At 38.4% G+C, this 18,438-nt stretch overlaps 1 protein-coding gene across 2 annotated transcripts in view; it reads right to left on the bottom strand.

The window, feature by feature from the left end:
• SPEN (spen family transcriptional repressor) overlaps window positions 1-18,438 on the bottom strand; it is a 92,487-nt gene that overhangs the window by 63,214 nt on the left and 10,835 nt on the right. For both annotated transcript variants that reach the window (XM_058718962.1, XM_058718961.1), the window contains exon 2: window positions 538-858. In XM_058718962.1, the coding sequence (XP_058574945.1) occupies window positions 538-858 (321 nt within the window). The remainder of the gene's footprint in view (window positions 1-537; window positions 859-18,438) is intronic.

Consider the following 18,438-nt stretch of genomic DNA (forward strand, 5'->3'; position numbering starts at 1 on the left):
GATTAAAGTATTGTTTGTAGAATCCAAGCGGTTGAATCATTATGGTCTGCTAGGTTTTTTTGTGACAATCCAATTCGTTCGTACACTTTATGTAGTGAAAATTGAGAAGCAGATATCAACTTCTAAAAGAATCTGTAGGCTCTAATATTCCAGATATATTCCATATAGTACAACCACAAATCTGTAGCCAAATAGCTCCATCAGATAGCAGAGATATATCCAAGGAAGGCCTTCACATTATCCAAGAGAAGGAATAGTTAACTCTAGAAGACAGGTAACTCCAAAAATGATACTGCCATACAAAATCTTCCACCACTTTACATCTCAGGAGTAGATATCCAACCAGCTGCAGGAAATATCCTCTACGATTCCACAAGATACCAGCCACTGGGAAGAAATCACTTCCGTTTCCAACCCAAAATAGGAAACATTGAGAATGCCCAAAACTTTAAATCCATCTGGGGCCCCTAAATATGAGTTTCTGTTTCTCACCATATCAAATACAAAATACCTGCCTACAGAAACCTTGGAACTTACCCATCAAGTCTCCGCTCATAACGTCCTTCTCGTGCATGAAGTGATGGTGGGGGGCCATAAGCAGGCCCTCCACCACCTCCTCTGAACCCAGAAACCTCTCTACTACGAGATGCTATGGAAACTGTATCATCCAATCCCCGAGCAGCACTCGGAATGGTGCCTGGTTCATTATAATCCGTGCGTAGGTCTCTATCTCCCATTTTGTTGACTGAGTTGTGAGCTTTCTGTGCACTTTTGATGTCCACAAAATCCACAAAGGCAGCCACTCCTCCTTCAGATCCCCTCTTGGGGAGAATTTTGACACTTTCCACGCGGCCATATCTGGAAAAAATAAAACCAACATTATTGTTGCATAGGAATAATTTTCCAAAAACAGTTTTTGAGAATTTGTTTCATATTTTTAGACAATTTACATTGTCTATGAACATGGGAGGAACTGCAAAGTGACACTTGGAACGGCTTTCACACTCACATTTTTCTTTCCTGGGGCAAAAATGTACACATTTTTAAAAATCTTTCCTTCTTTGAACGAGAGAAAAAGAGCATGCACACAAGCAGGGAAGGGGCAGAGGGAGAGTGAATCTTAAGCAGGCTCCGTGTCTAGCACAGAGCCCAGCACAGAGTCTGGTGTGGCGAGATCATGACCTGAGCCTAATTTAAGAGTTGGAGACTTAACCAACTGAACCAGTAAAGCGTCCCTACAAATTTTTTTTTTTAAAGTAAGCTCTATACCAACACGGAACTTTGAACTCATGACCCCTGAGATCTAGAGTCATAAAAGCTCTACTGACTGAGCCAGACAGGAACCCCAAAAGTTCACAAATGTTTTAACCATTTTATTGTTCTCACTTCTTAAACATAGTATTTACTAAATTACTTTTCCCCTTCAAGAAACAGCTGAAATGAATCTCTCAGAAGTTTTAGGAATTTTCACATCCTAAAAAAAGATATTAAACCTAAGATTGTTCAATGTTACTTAGAAATCTTTAAAGATGTTTATTAAAGTAAAAATTGAAACTGATAACAGCTACTTTAGATTTCATTTTAACTCAATAAGTGAAAATGGTCTTAATGAAAAAATGAGATGATTTCATATCTTAAAGGTAAAATAAATCCATTATTTTGTGTGTCTACTTATTTTCCAGTGTCAGTCTAATTTTTTTAATGCAGTTTTCTGCTATTTAATTTCTTCAGGAGGTTAAAACTATTAAAACATAATTTAGGCATAGTTAGAGGCATAGTTCATTTGTTTTTCATACAAATTAATAAATTTGACAAAATCTTTTGATAGACCATATGTTCCCATTTTATTAAAAAATCATTATGTTTGCAAAGAAAAATTTTACGACACCTTTTATATTTTGAAGCATATATATAAGAAATACAAGGACTTGGAATTTTAAAAGTCATGAAATTTCTACAAATTTCATTAGGAGTTAATTATGTTTTATGTACTTGTAATTTGGCATTTTAGAAAGGCAGGCACAGCAGTTTTAAATATAGCATTCGTATTTGCTGACAACCCAAAATCATAATTTTACACTTCCCCTGAAGAAGCTGACATTATCAGAAAGCAGAACTTTCCTCTTTACATCCTGTAGTATGATTTAAGTTACTATCTCTCACAAGGGAAGCATAACCCTAAAACTCAATTTCATCCGGCAACTGAACTAAAAGTAACAAAATTATTTGTTAATGAAGTAATGAAAGGATCTTTTTAATTTGGGAAAAAATTGTTTGAAATTGAAATCGTCCTTTTCTTTGCAAAATACAAACATTAAATAATACCTTCCATTATATCTGACAAAGGACTTGTATCCAGAATACAAAAAACCTTATAACTCAACCCATTTTTTTTAAATAGGCAAAACACTTCAACAAAGAAGACACACAGATGGCAGATAAACAGTAAAATATGCTCGAAATTATTAGGGAAATGCAAATCAAAACCACCGCGAGATACCACTTCACACCCACCAGGATGACTATTTAAGGGGGGGGGGGGGAGAACGAGTGTTGACAAGAATGAGGAGAAATTTGAAATCTAGTGCAGAGCTGGTAGAACTGTAAAATGGTGCAGCAACTGTGGAAAAGTTTGGCATTTTCCCAAAAAGCTAAGCACAGAATTACCATATGACCCAGCAATTCCACTCCTTTAAGAAATGGAAACTGGTGCTCAAATAATTATGCAGACAGCAGTGTTCACTGAAGCATTATTCACAACAGTCAAAAGATGGAAACAATCCAAGTGTCTACCAATGAATTAATAAAATGTGAAATACACATAAATGGAATAGTACATTAAGACATAAAAAGATGGGGCACCTGGGTAGCCCAATCAGTTAAGCATCCAACTCTTGATTTTGGCTCAGGTCATGATCTCATGGTTTGTGAGAGTTCGAGCCCCGTGTTGGGCTATGTGCTGACAGCATGGAGCCTGCTTAGAATTTTCTCTCTCCCTGCCCCTCCCCTGCTCGCTCTCTCTTAAAAATAAACTTAAAAAAAAAAAAAAAAAAAAGAGAGAGATGTAAAAAGAAACAAAGTTCTGATACATGCTACAACATGGATAAAAATTTGAAACATCATACTAAATGAAATAAGCTGGACAAAATGGGAAAATATTACCTTATGATTCCACTTGTATGAGGTATCTAGAATAGGCAAATTCATCAAAACAGAAAGTAGAATAGAGGTTACCAGGAGCTGGGAGAAGGGGGAAATGGGAGTTATTGCTTAATGGGTATGGAATTTCCATATGGGATGAAAAAATTCTAGAAATAGATGGTGGTGATGGTTATATATAACACTGTGAATGTACTTAATGCCACTGAACTGTATACCTAAAAATGGTTAAAATAATTTTATAGTATGTATATTTTACCACACCCACAAAGTTTATCACTAAACAGAAGGATGCATACATAGGCTTTTCTACTAAAAAAGAAAAAAGAGGGAAGCAGCAGAGAGAAGCAACTCCCCATTAAAAAAAGTTAGCCGAAGAATAATACAAGGAAAACAAATGTTTAAGCTTATGTCTTGAATAATAAAGAGCTAAATGCAATACTGAAAGAGGGACCAGATAATGTACAGATAATGCAGATAAGGTGGGCTCACCATCTCTATTCTTTTTCTAAATATCTATCTATTTATTTAGAGTGTGTGTGCATTGTGCAAGCAGGGGAGGGAGGGAGGGAGGGAGGGAGGGAGGGAGGGAGAGAGGGAGGGAGGGAGGGAGAGGGAGAGGGAGAGGGAGAGGAAGGAAGGGAGGGAGGGAGGGAGGGAGAGGGAGAGGAAGGGAGAGAGGGAGGAAGGGAGAGAGGGAGGAAGGGAGAGACAGAGACAGAGAATCTGTGCTGTCAGCATAGAGCCCAATGCAGAGCTTGATCCCTTGAACCCAACCAGGAGATCATGACCTGAGCGGAAAGCTCAACTGACTGAACCACCCAGGTGCCCCTCTATCATTTTTATATTAAGGAAAGCACATTTTGGAAAGAAAACACATACAAATCTATCTTCCAATTTAACAAAGGAGAACTTAATCAGATATTACAATTCTATATTACTCTTCTACAATGTGAAGACTGGAAATTTCCAAATTAAAAAAAAAAAAAGCCAACTCTTCATACCATGAACACTCAACTGGTAAATACAACATCCTGACTTTTGTCTACGCTTTCTGAAACAACACATTTCCTACAGTTTTCAAGTATTCCTCAAGTATCAAGATGCGACATTTATCTGACGTTTACTAATTTAAAAAAAGAATCAAACCATAATTAGACACTGTTTCCTTTCTGAACTATATCAAGCAGTAGATACAGGTTTTCAGAGAACCTATGGAGTATTTTCCAGTAATACATACAAAATAACTTTTTCTAAGATTACAGGGTCACTGGTTGTGTTACTATCTCATTTATAATTTTTAAAGAATTAAGAGAAACTGTTTAAAATAAATGAGAACATAAAGCTAATAAATTGTGTTTGATGGTTATAAGCTGCAGTATATAACAATCTTATAGGTCTGTCTTCAAAACCGGTCAAAAAACAATACTAAATTGGTTACTGGTTGGTCAAAAACCTTCAAAATTAAAAAATATTAAATTTATCAACACACACTGTATTCTTCTGAATTTTTAAGAGTCAATGTAAAAATTACCCAAAAGAGGAACACCTGGCTGGCTCCATCAGAGCATAAGACTCTTAGTAAGATCTCTGGGTCATGAGTTCAAGCCTCATGTTGAGTGTGAAGCCTACTTAGAATTAAAAAAAAAAAAAAAAAGTTATCCAAAATAATAACCGGGTCTGGTGAAATGTTTGGTCTCCTTTCAGCAATGGACAATTTACGTAACAAGCACTGACCATCGTTAGCAGTTCCTTGAAGAATATAATTTCACTGAATTAATGGCCTCAGAGTTCACATTAGAAAGCAATATTGACATAGTTGAGGAAAAGCATGGGAGTATAAGAGACTAGGAACCCAATTCAATTAATTATATGCTTTTTAATAAGTACTGTTCTAGGCACTTGATGCATATCAGGGAGCAAAACAAAGATCCCCAGTCTCAGGGAATTTAATTATAATTTAGTCCTGATAGGTGAAGAGTCCTCCTATTCTAAACTGTTTTTATCAACTCTACAAGAAGCTTACTCTATAATTTCCAAAGCAACACCATTACATAAAGCTAAAGACATTAGTATGCTAAAACCCAATGAATTCTCTCAATACCTCTTCTTTCCAAGAAGGCACTGTACTCAACCATTAATGGCTGGGTTACCATTAAAATTCAATGATTAATTTTAATCCTAGTTTTTGCAACAGACCCTACCAATAAGCAATAAAGAACAGCCACATACAGTACTTCCTTTTCACACAAAGCCTCCTACTACAGAAAACAATCCTCCCCAAGTCATTTTTGAAACAAGACAACAGGTCCACTCTGCTTAGAAAATACAATCAAATTCTACATCTACTTTGCCCAGTTAACTCCTGGAGTTAAAAGATCCCCTCTGAGTCTTTTATGATTATTAACATTACTTCTGCATTTTCAGGTAAAGAGATCCCTTCTAAAGCTTCAATGTTGTCCTGCTATCCCAGGTAAGAGTTAACAGAATTATGGGGTGCCTGGGTAGCTCAGTCTGTTGAGCTTCTGACTTCAGCTCAGTCATGATCTCGCAGTTCACGTTGGGCTCTGGGCTGACAGCTGGGAGCCTGGAGCCTGCTTCTGATTCTGTGTCTCCCTCTCTCTGCCCTTCCCCTGCTCGTACTCTGTGTCTCTCTCTCTCATAAATAAAAAACACTAAAAAATTTTTTAAGGAAGAGTTATAGAATTATATACAAGAAGAATATCAGCTTCTCTGATGAGGCATGCAATTAACCTACACATCTACTCATGTAAAATGCAAAATATCATTTTCCAAACATTATATATTTTATCAAACTACCAATAGCTTTGTGTATTTCCCACTTTCCCACCCTTCCATCCCATTATGGCCAACATGTTGCTTATTCAAAAGCAAATGGCCAAATAGGCACAGACAGAAACAAAGCAAAGATCAAATGAACATGTCATAAGGTATAAAAAGGCCTAAAAGATAAATATTAAAGCTTGGTTAGGCTACCTAGAATAGCAGAGAAAAGAGGGACACCAGGTGGCTTAGTCGGTTGGGCATCTGACTTGATTTCAGCTAAGGTCATGACGCCAGGGTCTTGGGATCAGGCCCCACATCAGGCTGCGTGCTGAGCATGGAGCCTGCTTCATATTTTTCTCTCTCCCTCTGCCCCCTCTACCCTGCTCATGCTGTCTCTCAATCAATCAATAGCAGAGACAAGAAAACGTGTGTTTGTTTTTTACACTATAAAAAGATCCAAAATCATTCATCTTTCAAACTCAGACAGTTGGGTCATAAATACATCCATTACAACTACCAAACTATCTGGAATAACACAGTAACATCAACACATTAATTATCTTTTCATAGCAATAACTTTTACAAAGGAATTGCTAATTTATAAATCAACCCATTTGATCTTATATTTATACCAAAAGGCTAGTTTCTCCTCTTATGTCAGACTTTTACTTCCTATACCAGTGACTGGAAATACTTCAGGCGATCCCAAAGACAGAATCCTCAGCAACTCGTTATGTTGTAAGAGCACCTAATTAGAGCTGGCCACATTTTTCTTATAGAATTGTGGGTGAAAAAACATTTTTATTGTGATAAAAATGCAATATAAGCTAACCATTTTTTTAAAAAGTAAGCTCTATGCCCAACATGGGGCTTGAATTCACGACCCTGAGATCAAGAGTCATGTGTTCTACCGACTGAGCCTGCCAGTCGTTATTTTAACCATTTTTAAGTGTACAATTCCAATCTTTTAAGATTAAAGCTATTGCTTGTCATCAATTTAACAGAGGTAGATATTAAAGCTACCTCATTCACAATTACTGATATCCCCAGATTTCAACACATTAAATGTGGTGTATAACTCAGAATCACATACTTAGATTCCAAAATGCCTACAATTTGGACATAGCCAAATAAGGTATTTGTAACATGTCTCATTATAACAGTTAAATTAAAGCCCAAAGTAAAACTTAAATTTTAACAGTCACCTAGAATGACAAAATAAATTTACATTATTAGCATGACAATGATAAAAGTTAATGGTCTTATTTTATCCAAAAACAAATATCAAAAATTGATATAAACCCACAAAAACAGGGAAATAATACTTGCAAACTATGTATCTGGTAAAGAGCTCTTACAATTAAACCTAAAAATGAATGCAGTTTAAAAATACACAGGGGCGGCTGGGCGGCTCAGTGGGTTGAGCGTCTGACTCTTAATTTCAGCTCAGGTCATGATCTCACGGTTCAGGAGTTCTAGCCCCACAAGAGGGGCTCCGTGCTGACAGTGCAGAGCCTGCTTGGATTCTCTCTCCTTCTCTCTCTGCCCTCCCCCTGCTTGTGTGCTCACTTTCTCAAAGTAAATTAAAAAAAGCCTAAAAAAAATCTTTTTTAAGAACGGGCAAAGGTTGGGGCACCTGGCTGGCTTAGCTAGTGAAGCATGAAACTCTTGATCTCGAGGCCGTGAGATCAAGCCCCATGCTGGGTATGGAGCTTACTTTAAAAAATAAATAAATGTATTACCTAAAAAAATATATGATATGGCACTCAGCGACTATGAAGCTGGGCAGATCTCATCTGGATGATGGTGTGGATTTCACTGTCCTCCCAGCCTTTCCACCTTCTCCTGAAACCCCTCAATAAATGGTTTGAACAAAAAAATTTTTTACATAGGGGCACCTGGGTGGCTCAGTCCATTGAGCGTCCGACTTCAGCTCAGGTCATGATCTCGCAGTTCGTGGGTTCGAGCCCCGCATCAGGCTCTGTGCTGACAGCTCAGAGCCTGGAGCCTGCTTCGGATTCTATGTCTCCCTCTCTCTCTGCCCCTCCCCCGCTCACACTCTGCCTCTGTCTCTGAAAAATTAATAAATGTTAAAAATTAAAAAAAAATTTTTTTTACATAGATGTATGTATATGTGCATGTATACGTATGTCCATACAATGGAATGCAGTTTGGCCACAGAAAGGGATGAGCCTCGAAGACATTATGCTAAGTGGAAAAAAAACCAGTCACATATTGTATAATTCCATATATTATATGAAACATCCAAAACAGACAAATTCATAGAAATATAAAGCAGATTAGTGGTTGCCAGGGCCTGAGGAGAAGGGAGAATGGGGAGTGCCTGCTAACGCACGTAGAGTTTCACTATGCTGTAATGAAAATGTTCTTGAAATTAGTAGTGATGGTTGCCTAACTCTGATTATACTCAAAACAACTGGATTGTATGCCTTTTTTTAAAGATACATATACACATATATACATATACCTATATATACATATATGTACATGTATGTACACATATATACGTGTATATATATAGTACATAAATTCTACAGCCACCAAGGGGCTCAAACTCACTACCCTGAGATCAAGAGTCACATGCTCTACCGAATGAGCCAGCCAGGCACTCCTGAACTGTACACTTTAAAAGGATGAGTGTTGGGGCGCCTGGGTGGCGCAGTCGGTTAAGCGTCCGACTTCAGCCAGGTCACGATCTCGCGGTCCGTGAGTTCGAGCCCCGCGTCGGGCTCTGGGCTGATGGCTCGGAGCCTGGAGCCTGTTTCAAAAAAATAAATAAATAAAAAATAAAAAAAAAAAAAATAAAAGGATGAGTGTTATGGAATGTGGATTATATCTCAATAAAACTTACTAAAAGAAAAAGATGGGGCATCTGGATGGCCCAGTCTGTTGAGCATCTCTCTGTTTTCTTTTTAATATACATTTTTTGGGAGAGCATAAGCAGGGGAACGGCAGAGACAGAGGGAGAGAGGATCTGAAGCAGGCTCTACGCTGACAGTTTGACAGCAGTAAACTCGATGTGGGGCTCATGACCTGAGCTGAAGCTGGATACTCTACCCAACTGAGCCACACAGGCGCCCCGAGCATCTGAGTGTCAATTTTGGCTTGAGTCATGATCCCAGGCTCGTGGGATTAAGTCCCGCATTGGGCTCTGCACGGAGCATGGAGCCTGCTTAAGATTTTCTCTCTCCCTGTGCCCTTCTCCCCTACTCCCACTCTCTCTAAAATAAAAATAAAAAATAAATAAAAGAAAAAATATAGGAGCTCCTGGCTGTCTCAGTCATAAGAAATATATGTATGATAAAATAGTGCCTGTCGCTGTCCTTTAATACAAAAGATTTTGTATCTCCTTTAGTCATGAGCATCTGTTATGTAAACATAAATCAACTGCATGCTGTGTTGTCTATAACTGGGCACACTCGGAAGACATTTTCTATTTCAAGTATGCCTGGCTGGGAAGATAAGTAACCCACTACTGATGACAACCACTATCTGCCACCTTCATGTCACAATGACACAGAATTTCCTTCAGTAAATCTACTGTGAAATAAATTTATATAGAAAGTAGATCTAAAGCTATTTTTAAACAATATATTCTTGTTTTAATCATGCTTTCTTTTGCCTAAGTACAAATAATTACTAAAGATGGCAAAAGACAGACTGAGAATCCCTAAAGCCAGCAAAAGACAGCCCTAGTCTCACTAGAGAAAAAAAGCTAATACCCTGAGAGATGCTTCTCTACTTGGAGGGATGAGGGGAGGACTGGAGAAAAACAAGAGAAGGAGAAGAATGATTTGTAACAGTTTGCCAATATGTGTTATCTCTCTGCAAAGCAAAAAAAAAAACAAAAAAAAAAAAAAACAAAAACAAAAAACCCTATTAATTTGTTGTATAATCTTGGGTCTGGGAAAGACTTTCAACATGGGGTAAAACCTCTTTTTTTTTTTTTTTTTTTTTTTTTAAGAGAGAGAGAAAGAGGGTGCGTGCACTCGAGCAGGGTTGGGGCAGAGAGAGGGAAACAGGATCAGAAGAAGGTTCTGTACCAACAGCACAGAGCCCAGTGTGGGGCTCAAACCTGAACCAGGAGATCATGACCTGAGCCGAAGTCGGACACTCAACAAAATGAGACATCCAGGATCCCCTCTCTGTTTTCTTTAAACTTTTATTTATTTTGAGAGAGAAAAAGAGCTGGGGAGGGGCAGAGAAAAGAGGGAGAAAGAGAATCCCAAGCAGGCTCTATGCTGTGAGCACAGAGCCTGACAGAGGCAGGGAGGCTAGAACTCACAAACCATGAGATCATGACCTGAGCCAAAAGAGTGGGATGCTTAACCGACTGAGCCACCCAGGTGCCCCAGGGTAAAACCTCTAAATCATAAAGAAAAATACCACATAAACCACATAAAAATTACAGTTCCTAACGGCAAAATACTGTCAAAAAATGGGAGAAAATACTTGTAACACATGAGAAATAAAATGTTTTCCTAAATATACAAACAGCTCTTACAAATCAAGGGAGGCAGAGGCCCCAACAACAAAAAAAACAGGCAAAATATTTTAACATAAAGTTCTTTTTAAATACGCACATACACATAGGGAGCACCTGGCTGGTTCAGCCAGTGGAGCAGGAGACTCTTGATCTTGGGGTTTGGGGTTCAAGCCCCATACTGGGTGTGGAGATTACATAAAAATAAACAAATAAGATATGCACATACACACAAATAGTAAACAAAAGAAATACACTCAAAAAAGTTGCTAAATTTCACTCAAACTTTTGAAAATACGAATTTTAAAAATCTGAATTTTTAAAAAGGTACCACATAACACAAAGACCTAAATTAGTAATACTGAAGTACTAGCCTGAGTAGAATAGCCATTTCATACCACTCTCTGCAGGAGTATAAATTAGAAAACCTCTTAGGAAGATAATTTTATAGTATCGATTAGAACTAAGTACACATCCCCAGAAATTCCATTCACAGGGATTGATCATGTATATGTAATTGCATGTGTCTGCAAACAGTATACAAGATTGCTTACTGCAACACTGCTTATAACCGTAAAAAAAAACAAAGCAACCACCATTTCACTTTGTCTGTATGAATTTAACTGCTTTACGTACCTACTATAAGTAGAATAATACAATATTTATCCTTTTGAGATTTGCCTTATTTCACTTAGCGTAATTTTTTTAAACAGGCGAAAATCAAATTTAATAGGTGTACATACAGGAAATCCACACAGACATGGGATTCCCTCACTGAGCGTAACTTCTTCAAGGTACATCCATCTGTAGCATGGGTCAGAATTTCCTTCCTTTCTAAAGCTGAGTGATATTGCATTGTATGTTTTCTGTTTATCCATTCATGGGTCATTAACACTATAGCTGCTTCCATCTTTTGGCTATTGTGAATAATGCTGCTATGATCACAGATTACTTTTTACATATGAAAAACTATTTATTGGTTCTACTTAGGAGGGTCTAAGAAAACCTGAAAACCGAAGAACTTAATTCGAGCAACAAAACTATACTCATTTGTTAACCTAATCCATGGTGAGTGCCTAGAATGCTGTACATGAAAATTTGATTGGGGCGCCTGGGTGGCTCAGTCGGTTAAGCATCCGACTTCGGCCCAGGTCATGATCTCGCGGTCCGTGGGTTCGAGCCCCGCGTCGGGCTCTGTGCTGACAGCTCAGAGCCTGGAGCCTGTTTCAGATTCTGTGTCTCCCTCTTTCTCTGACCCTCACCCTGTTCATGCTGTCTCAAAAATAAATAAATGTTAAAAAAATTTTTTTTTTTTTTAAAAAGAGAAGAAAATTTGATGACTCACTCTTGAGAAAAATGTTTTCAAGGTAAAGCCTTGAATGACAAAATTCTTCATAACTATTACAGGCATCATTACGTCAGTGAAAAAAATGCATTATTTCACACCAATCTAATGAGAAACTATTTACTAAGTAAAATTAATTTTAGGGAGTGCCTGGCTGGCTCAGTCAGTAGAGCATGCACCTCGATCTCAGGGTCTTGAGTTCAAGCCCCACGGTGGGCATAGTTTATTCAAAATTTTAACTTTTAACAATTTTTAATTTTTAACAAAAGGATAATGCTCAACTGATACGTACACCTCTGAAAGATTATTCAATTATGAGAAAAAATTCCAAAGCTTCTATAAATTTTTATTTTTTACATTTTTATTTAAGTAATCTCTACATACAACATGGGGCTCACACTCAAGATGCCGAGATCAAGAGTCACACACTCCCCCAACTGAGTCAGCCGGACTCTCTGATTCTGTAATCTTTAGATCCTACTGGTGAGATCAATAGGAAGTCTGAATCTATTAGACAATTTTAGAACTAATTCATAAAGTTTTTCTCTAGAGAAAAGGAGAAAGGAGTCTGTACTGCAAGAATCAAATTATATAGTGCAAGAATATGATGACCACCAAGTTAACTTCTGGACATTTGTTCTCACAATAATTCATGAATAACTTCATTAATGTGTCTGATTTACACAGGACTTTTCTGGGGAAAGCTCAAGTATAATTGTAAATAGAAACAAATGATTATTTATGATCAACCATTTCTTAAATTAATGACAATGAATAAAGCAGTTAGGTGAAGAAAAAGGAGCAAGGCAAGCTGATCAAAATAAAGGGAAGGCCGGGGCACCTGGGTGGCTCATTCGGTTAAGTGTCCGACTTTGGCTCAGGTCATGATTTCGCGGTTCATGGGTTCAAGCCCCGCATGGGTCCTCTGTGCTGACAGCTCAGAGCCTGGAGCCTGCTTCAGATTCGGTCTCCATCTCTCTCTGCTCCTTTCCTGCTCATGCACGCTCTCGCTCGTGCTCGCTCTAACACACATACACATATAAATAAAACATTAAAAAGTTTAACAAAAAAAGGGGAGGGGGAAGGCTGAGGCGCCTGGGCAGCTCAGTGGGTTGAACATCCGACTCGATTTCAACTTGGTTTGTGATCTCACAGTTCCTGGGATCGAGCCGTGCGTGGGGCTCTGCACCGACAGCAAAGAGCCTGCTTGGGTTCTCCCTCTCCCTCTCTCCCTTAATAAACTTAAGAAAAAGAAAAAAAGGGAAAGCTGGAGAGAACAAAGTTGAAGTGGCAGAAGCCAAGAGAATAAAAAATAGCAAAAATCTACATCAAGAATTCCTAGTCAGAATGCAAAGGGCTCTTTGAAAACGTGCTTGCTACCTGACTTAATAGGACTATTACTTACAACTGCTGAGAAGAAATTCATTTTTAACCTTATGACTAACTTCTTAGTAAAATGATAATTTAAAAAACGACTTTGGGAAATTTATGAATACTTCCAATATTTCACTTGACTAGTGACTTTTATCCTTATTTCATACTACATGGTTGCTAAGATAAAATAGAATCAAGACAAAACGTATCCCACCTTTTGTTAACATACATAAATTCCATATTCTTTTTTATACACCATTATGAGTATTTCTGTAAACTCTGAAGACTACTTCTACTCTCAGATTTAGGAAATGAGCTCACAGTATCACTCCTGTATCTTAAAAGGCCTATAGCTTTTGGGTGGTTTTTGTTTTTTTTTTTTTTTTTTTTTTTTTTGCTCAGTTCCATTGTTTTATAAACTTTTAAGTAAATATGCTTCCCAATACAGAATCTTGGCATGAAATTAACCCCATCAAATTAAAAAAAAAATAAGTCATTAGTCTCCATGCCAATCGTTTTGTTGAATGTGCCAACTTCCCCAGTCAACATTTTAATCTGGTTAATCTCTAAAACTAAAAAGCTTTTTCTACAAACAAAAAGTCTTTTAGGAAGAATAAAAACATTCGGAAAAAAACTCAGAAAAAACATTTGTTTTTAATTTTTTTTCATGTTTATTTATTTTTTAGAGAAAGAAGGACAAAGCATGATGGGGGGAGGGGCAGAGAGAGAAGGAGAGACAGAATCTGAAGCAGGCTCCAGGCTCTGAGCTAACAGCACAGAGCCTAAAGCGGGGCTCAAACTCAAGGACCGTGAGATCACGACCTGAGCTGAAGACGGACACTTAGCCGGCTGAGCCACCCAGGCGCCCCAGGAAAACATTTTTAAAACAAAATTTCCAGTAAGATCAACACAAGGGAAATCAAGTGTCATAACCCTGTGAGACCCAAAGCTGTGATGAAAGTTCCTTTTATACATCTACTTTTAGAATGACAAAGCAAACCTATGCTGAAAAAGATGATCTGTGTCAAAAACCACTGTGGAAAGCGCTACTTATAGAGAGGTGTGGGCGATAAGAAAAACTAGAGTATATCCCTATACTTCAGATTGGTGTAACAAAACATATACACCATTTAAAAAATTCACTGCAATATAATTTAAAACTATTTAAAACTTTACAAATACCACTTAAGTCTTGACCCAAAAAGTTGTTTGTTTGTTTGTTTTTTTAATGTTTTTATTTTTGAGAGAGAGAGAGACAGAGCTTGAACAGGGAAGGGCAGAGAGAGAGGGAGACACAGAACCGAAGCAAGCTCCCAGGCTCCCAGTTGTTAGCACAGAGCCCGACGTGGGGCTTGAACTCGTTAACTGCGAGATCATGACCTGAGCCGAAGTTGGACCTCAACTGATTGAGCCTCAGAAAGGCTACTTTTGATTGAGGAGCATAGCTCATTAGAATGATTCATTTCAAAGTAACTGATAACACCAATGTTTTGTATGATGGATACAACACTACTTGTAGATGTTAAACTCTTTTATAATCCAAATGAAGTTTAATATATACTTTTTAAAACTTTGTAACATTCTTTGGGAATGCAAGCTAGTGCAACCACTCTGGAAAACAGTATGGAGGTTCCTCAAAAAACTAAAAATAGAACTACCCTATGACCCAGCAATGGCACTACTAGGCATTTATCCACAGGATACAGGTGTGCTGTTTCGAAGGGACACAAACACCCCCATGTTTATAGCAGCACTATCAACAATAGCCAAAGTATGGAAGGAGCCCAAATGTCCATCGATGGATGGACGGATAAAGATGTGGGGTGTGTGTGTGTATGTGTGTGTGTGTGTACACGCATACAATGGAGTATTACTCGGCAGTCAAAAAGAACATCTTGCCATTTGCAACTACGTGGATGGAACTAGAGGGTATTACGCTAAGTGAAATTAGTCAGAGAAAGACAAAAATCATATGACTTCACTCATATGAAGACTTTAAGAGACAAAACAGATGAACATAAGGGAAGGGAAACAAAAATAATATAAAAACAGGGAGGGGGACAAAACAGAAGAAACTCAAATATGAAGAATAAACTGAGGGTTACTGGAGGGGTTGTGGGAGGGAGGATGGGCTAAATGGGTAAGGGGCACTAAGGAATCTACTCCTGAAATCACTGTTGCACTACATGCTAACTAATTTGGATGTAAATTTTAAGAAGTAAGATTTTAAAAAGTTAAATTAAATTTTAAAAATTAAAAAAAACAACTATAGCATTCCAGTAACCTTTATGCATAAGGAAGAATGACAGCTATAACAAGATTTCTTAAACTGGAAAGACCCTAGGAATCTTATAAAATCACCCACTGAGTTTCTGGGAGAAATTAAATGTACCCACTTTAGATTAATATATGTGTTAATGAAGACTTAAAGCATCTTATTTTATATACAGCATCACATACTAACTGAATTTTAAGTGCTCTCTATAAACTTAAGATTTTTGCAAACCTAGTTTTCTCTGACTAAAGTCTGGCCCACCAGAAGAAGTCAGTACCTATTACAGCATGTAATTCTAACTATGGATGTGCCTGAAATTCAGATCACTCAAAGAATTCAACCTGACTAAAAGAACAACCTTAGAAATCTAAAGATTCCATTATTCGTAGGCTAAAACCAGGGGTAAGAAGGGAATGTAAGAACTGAAAAACAAAACAAACAACCCATGATAAAAACAGCAGCTCTAATCACTAAGAATGCAACCACAAAAAAAAAAAAAAAAAAAAAAAGGAGGGGTGGGAATCAAGCTATTCACAGGACACAATCTTTGCTTTCTAGTCAAAGTTTTTTGAAGATTTTAACTTTCTCAGCTCAACCTTTCTATGTCAAAGTTAAAATCAATACTTAAGGGGAGCCTGGGTGGCTCAGTGGATTAAATGTCAGATTCTTGATTTTGATTCTCGATCTCAGTTTGTGGGTTTGAGCCCTGCGTCAGGCTCCACACACTGACAGTGTGGACCCTGCTTAGGATTCTCTCTCTGACCCTCCCCGCCCTTTCTCTCTCACGTGTAAGCACGCTCTCTCACAAAATGAAGAAACTTTAAAAAAAAAAAAAGCAGTTAAATCATTCTTGGAGCACCTGGGTGACTCAGTAGGTTGAGCATCCGACTTCTGCTCAGGTCATGATCTCACACTTTGTGGGTTCAAGCCCCCCATCAAACTCTGTGCTGACAGCTTAGAGTCTGGAGCCTGCTTTGGATTCTGTGTCTCCCTCTCTCTCTGCCCCTCCCCTGCTCACAATCTGTCTCTCTCAAAAAATAAAATAAAACGTAAAAAGAAAAAAAAATTAAACCAATGGTTAATCTTTTTGTGCCCTGGAATGTTTTGATGGTCTGGTGATACCTATAAATCCTTTCTCAGAATAGTATTATTGAAATTAAAATACACGGAACAATAAAGAAAACCGATTATATTGAAATACAGTATCAAAATATTTTTATTTCTTAAGTGTTTATTTTGAGAGCAAGCGGGGGAGGGACAGAATCCCAAGGAAAAGAGAGAGAATCCCAAACAGGCTCTGCACTGTTAGCAGAGGACGTGGGGCTCCATCTCACAAACCTTGAGATCATGACCTGCGCTGAAAGACTCGGACACTTAACCAAATGAGCCACCCAGGTGCCCCTATTAAAATATTTATATATATAATTCTATTCATAAAAAAAAAAATCAGAGGACAAAGGTGATATAACATATACCAAAAGACAACGTTATCAGCAAAATTCACACAGCAAGAAACTGTACAGAACAATCAACCTGGTTAGCAACAAATAAAGTTGTAAGTAGAGAACCAAATTAAAGCCTATTAGGGGCGCCTGAATGGCTCAGTAGGTTAAGCATCTGACTTCAGCTCAAGTCACAATCTCACGGTCTATGAGTTGGAGCTCTGCATCAGGCTCTGTGCTGACAGCCCAGAAACCGGAGCCTGCTTCAGATTCTGTGTCTCCCTGTCTGCCACTCCTCTGCTCACACTCTCTCTCTCAAAAAATAAAAATAAAAACAAAACCTATAGATTAGCAGGGCACCTGGGTAGCTCAGTCAGTTAATTGAACTGCTCTTGGTTTTGCTCAGGTCACGATCTCACAGTTGGTGAGTTCGAGCCCTGAGTTGAGCTCTGTGCTGACAGCTTGAAGACTGCTTTGGATTCTCGCTCCCTCTCTCTCTGCCTTCTCCCCTGCTTGTGCGCATGCTATCTCAAAAAATAAATAATATTAAAAATAATAAACCTACAGATTAGGGACAACTGGGTGATTCACTCGGTTGATCACCTGACTCTTGATTTGACTTTTTTTTATTTCTCTAAATCGTTTTTTCAATGTTTGTTTGTTTATTTATTTATTTATTTATTTATTTGGGGGGGGAGAGGGGGGCAGTGAGGAAGGGAGACAGAATCCCAAGCAGGCTCTGCACTGTCAGCACAGAGCCAGATGTGGGGCTCAAACCCACAAACCGCAAGATCATGACCTGAGCCGAAATCAAGAGTCAGCTGCCTAACCAACTGAGCCACCCAGGTGCCCCTTTATTTTGGCTCATGATCCCAGGGCCATGGGACTGAGCCTCAAGTCGGGCTCTGCTCTGAGCACAGAGCCTGCTTGGGATTCATTCTCTCTCTCTCCCTCCCCCTCCTACTCTGGCCCTCTCCCCACTCATGTTCTCTCTAAAATAAAATTTAAAAATTAAACGTTAAAAAAACCTATGGATTAAAAGACTTCAATTATCAAAATGTTCATTAATAAGTAAATAAACAGGGGTGCCTAGGTGGCTCAGTCGGTTAAGCATGAGACTCTTGATTTTGGCTCAGGTCATATTCCCACGGTTTGTAGGTTCGAGCCCCACGTCAGGGTCTGCACTGACAGTATGGAGACTACTTGTGATTCTATCTCCCTCTCTCTCTCTCTGCACCCCCCCCCCAACTCTCTCTCAAAATAAATAAACTTTAAAAAAATAAGTAAACAAACTGTGGTATCATGACTACGATGGTAGTGGTTGTTACAACAATGCCTACATTTCTCAAAATTCAACAAGCTCTACATTTAAAATAGGTACTGTAAATTAAGCCTCAATAAAAAAAATTGTAGGGGCGGGGCGGGTGCCTGGGTAGCTCACTCAGTTGAGCATCCGACTTCAGCTAAGGTCATGATCTCACAGTTCATGGGTTTGCGCCCCGTGTCAGGCTCTGTGCTGACAGCTCGGAGCCTGGATCCTGCTTCGGATTCT

This window comes from Neofelis nebulosa, chromosome 2 (genome assembly GCF_028018385.1).
Source record: "Neofelis nebulosa isolate mNeoNeb1 chromosome 2, mNeoNeb1.pri, whole genome shotgun sequence".
NCBI classification, from domain to species: domain Eukaryota; kingdom Metazoa; phylum Chordata; class Mammalia; order Carnivora; family Felidae; genus Neofelis; species Neofelis nebulosa.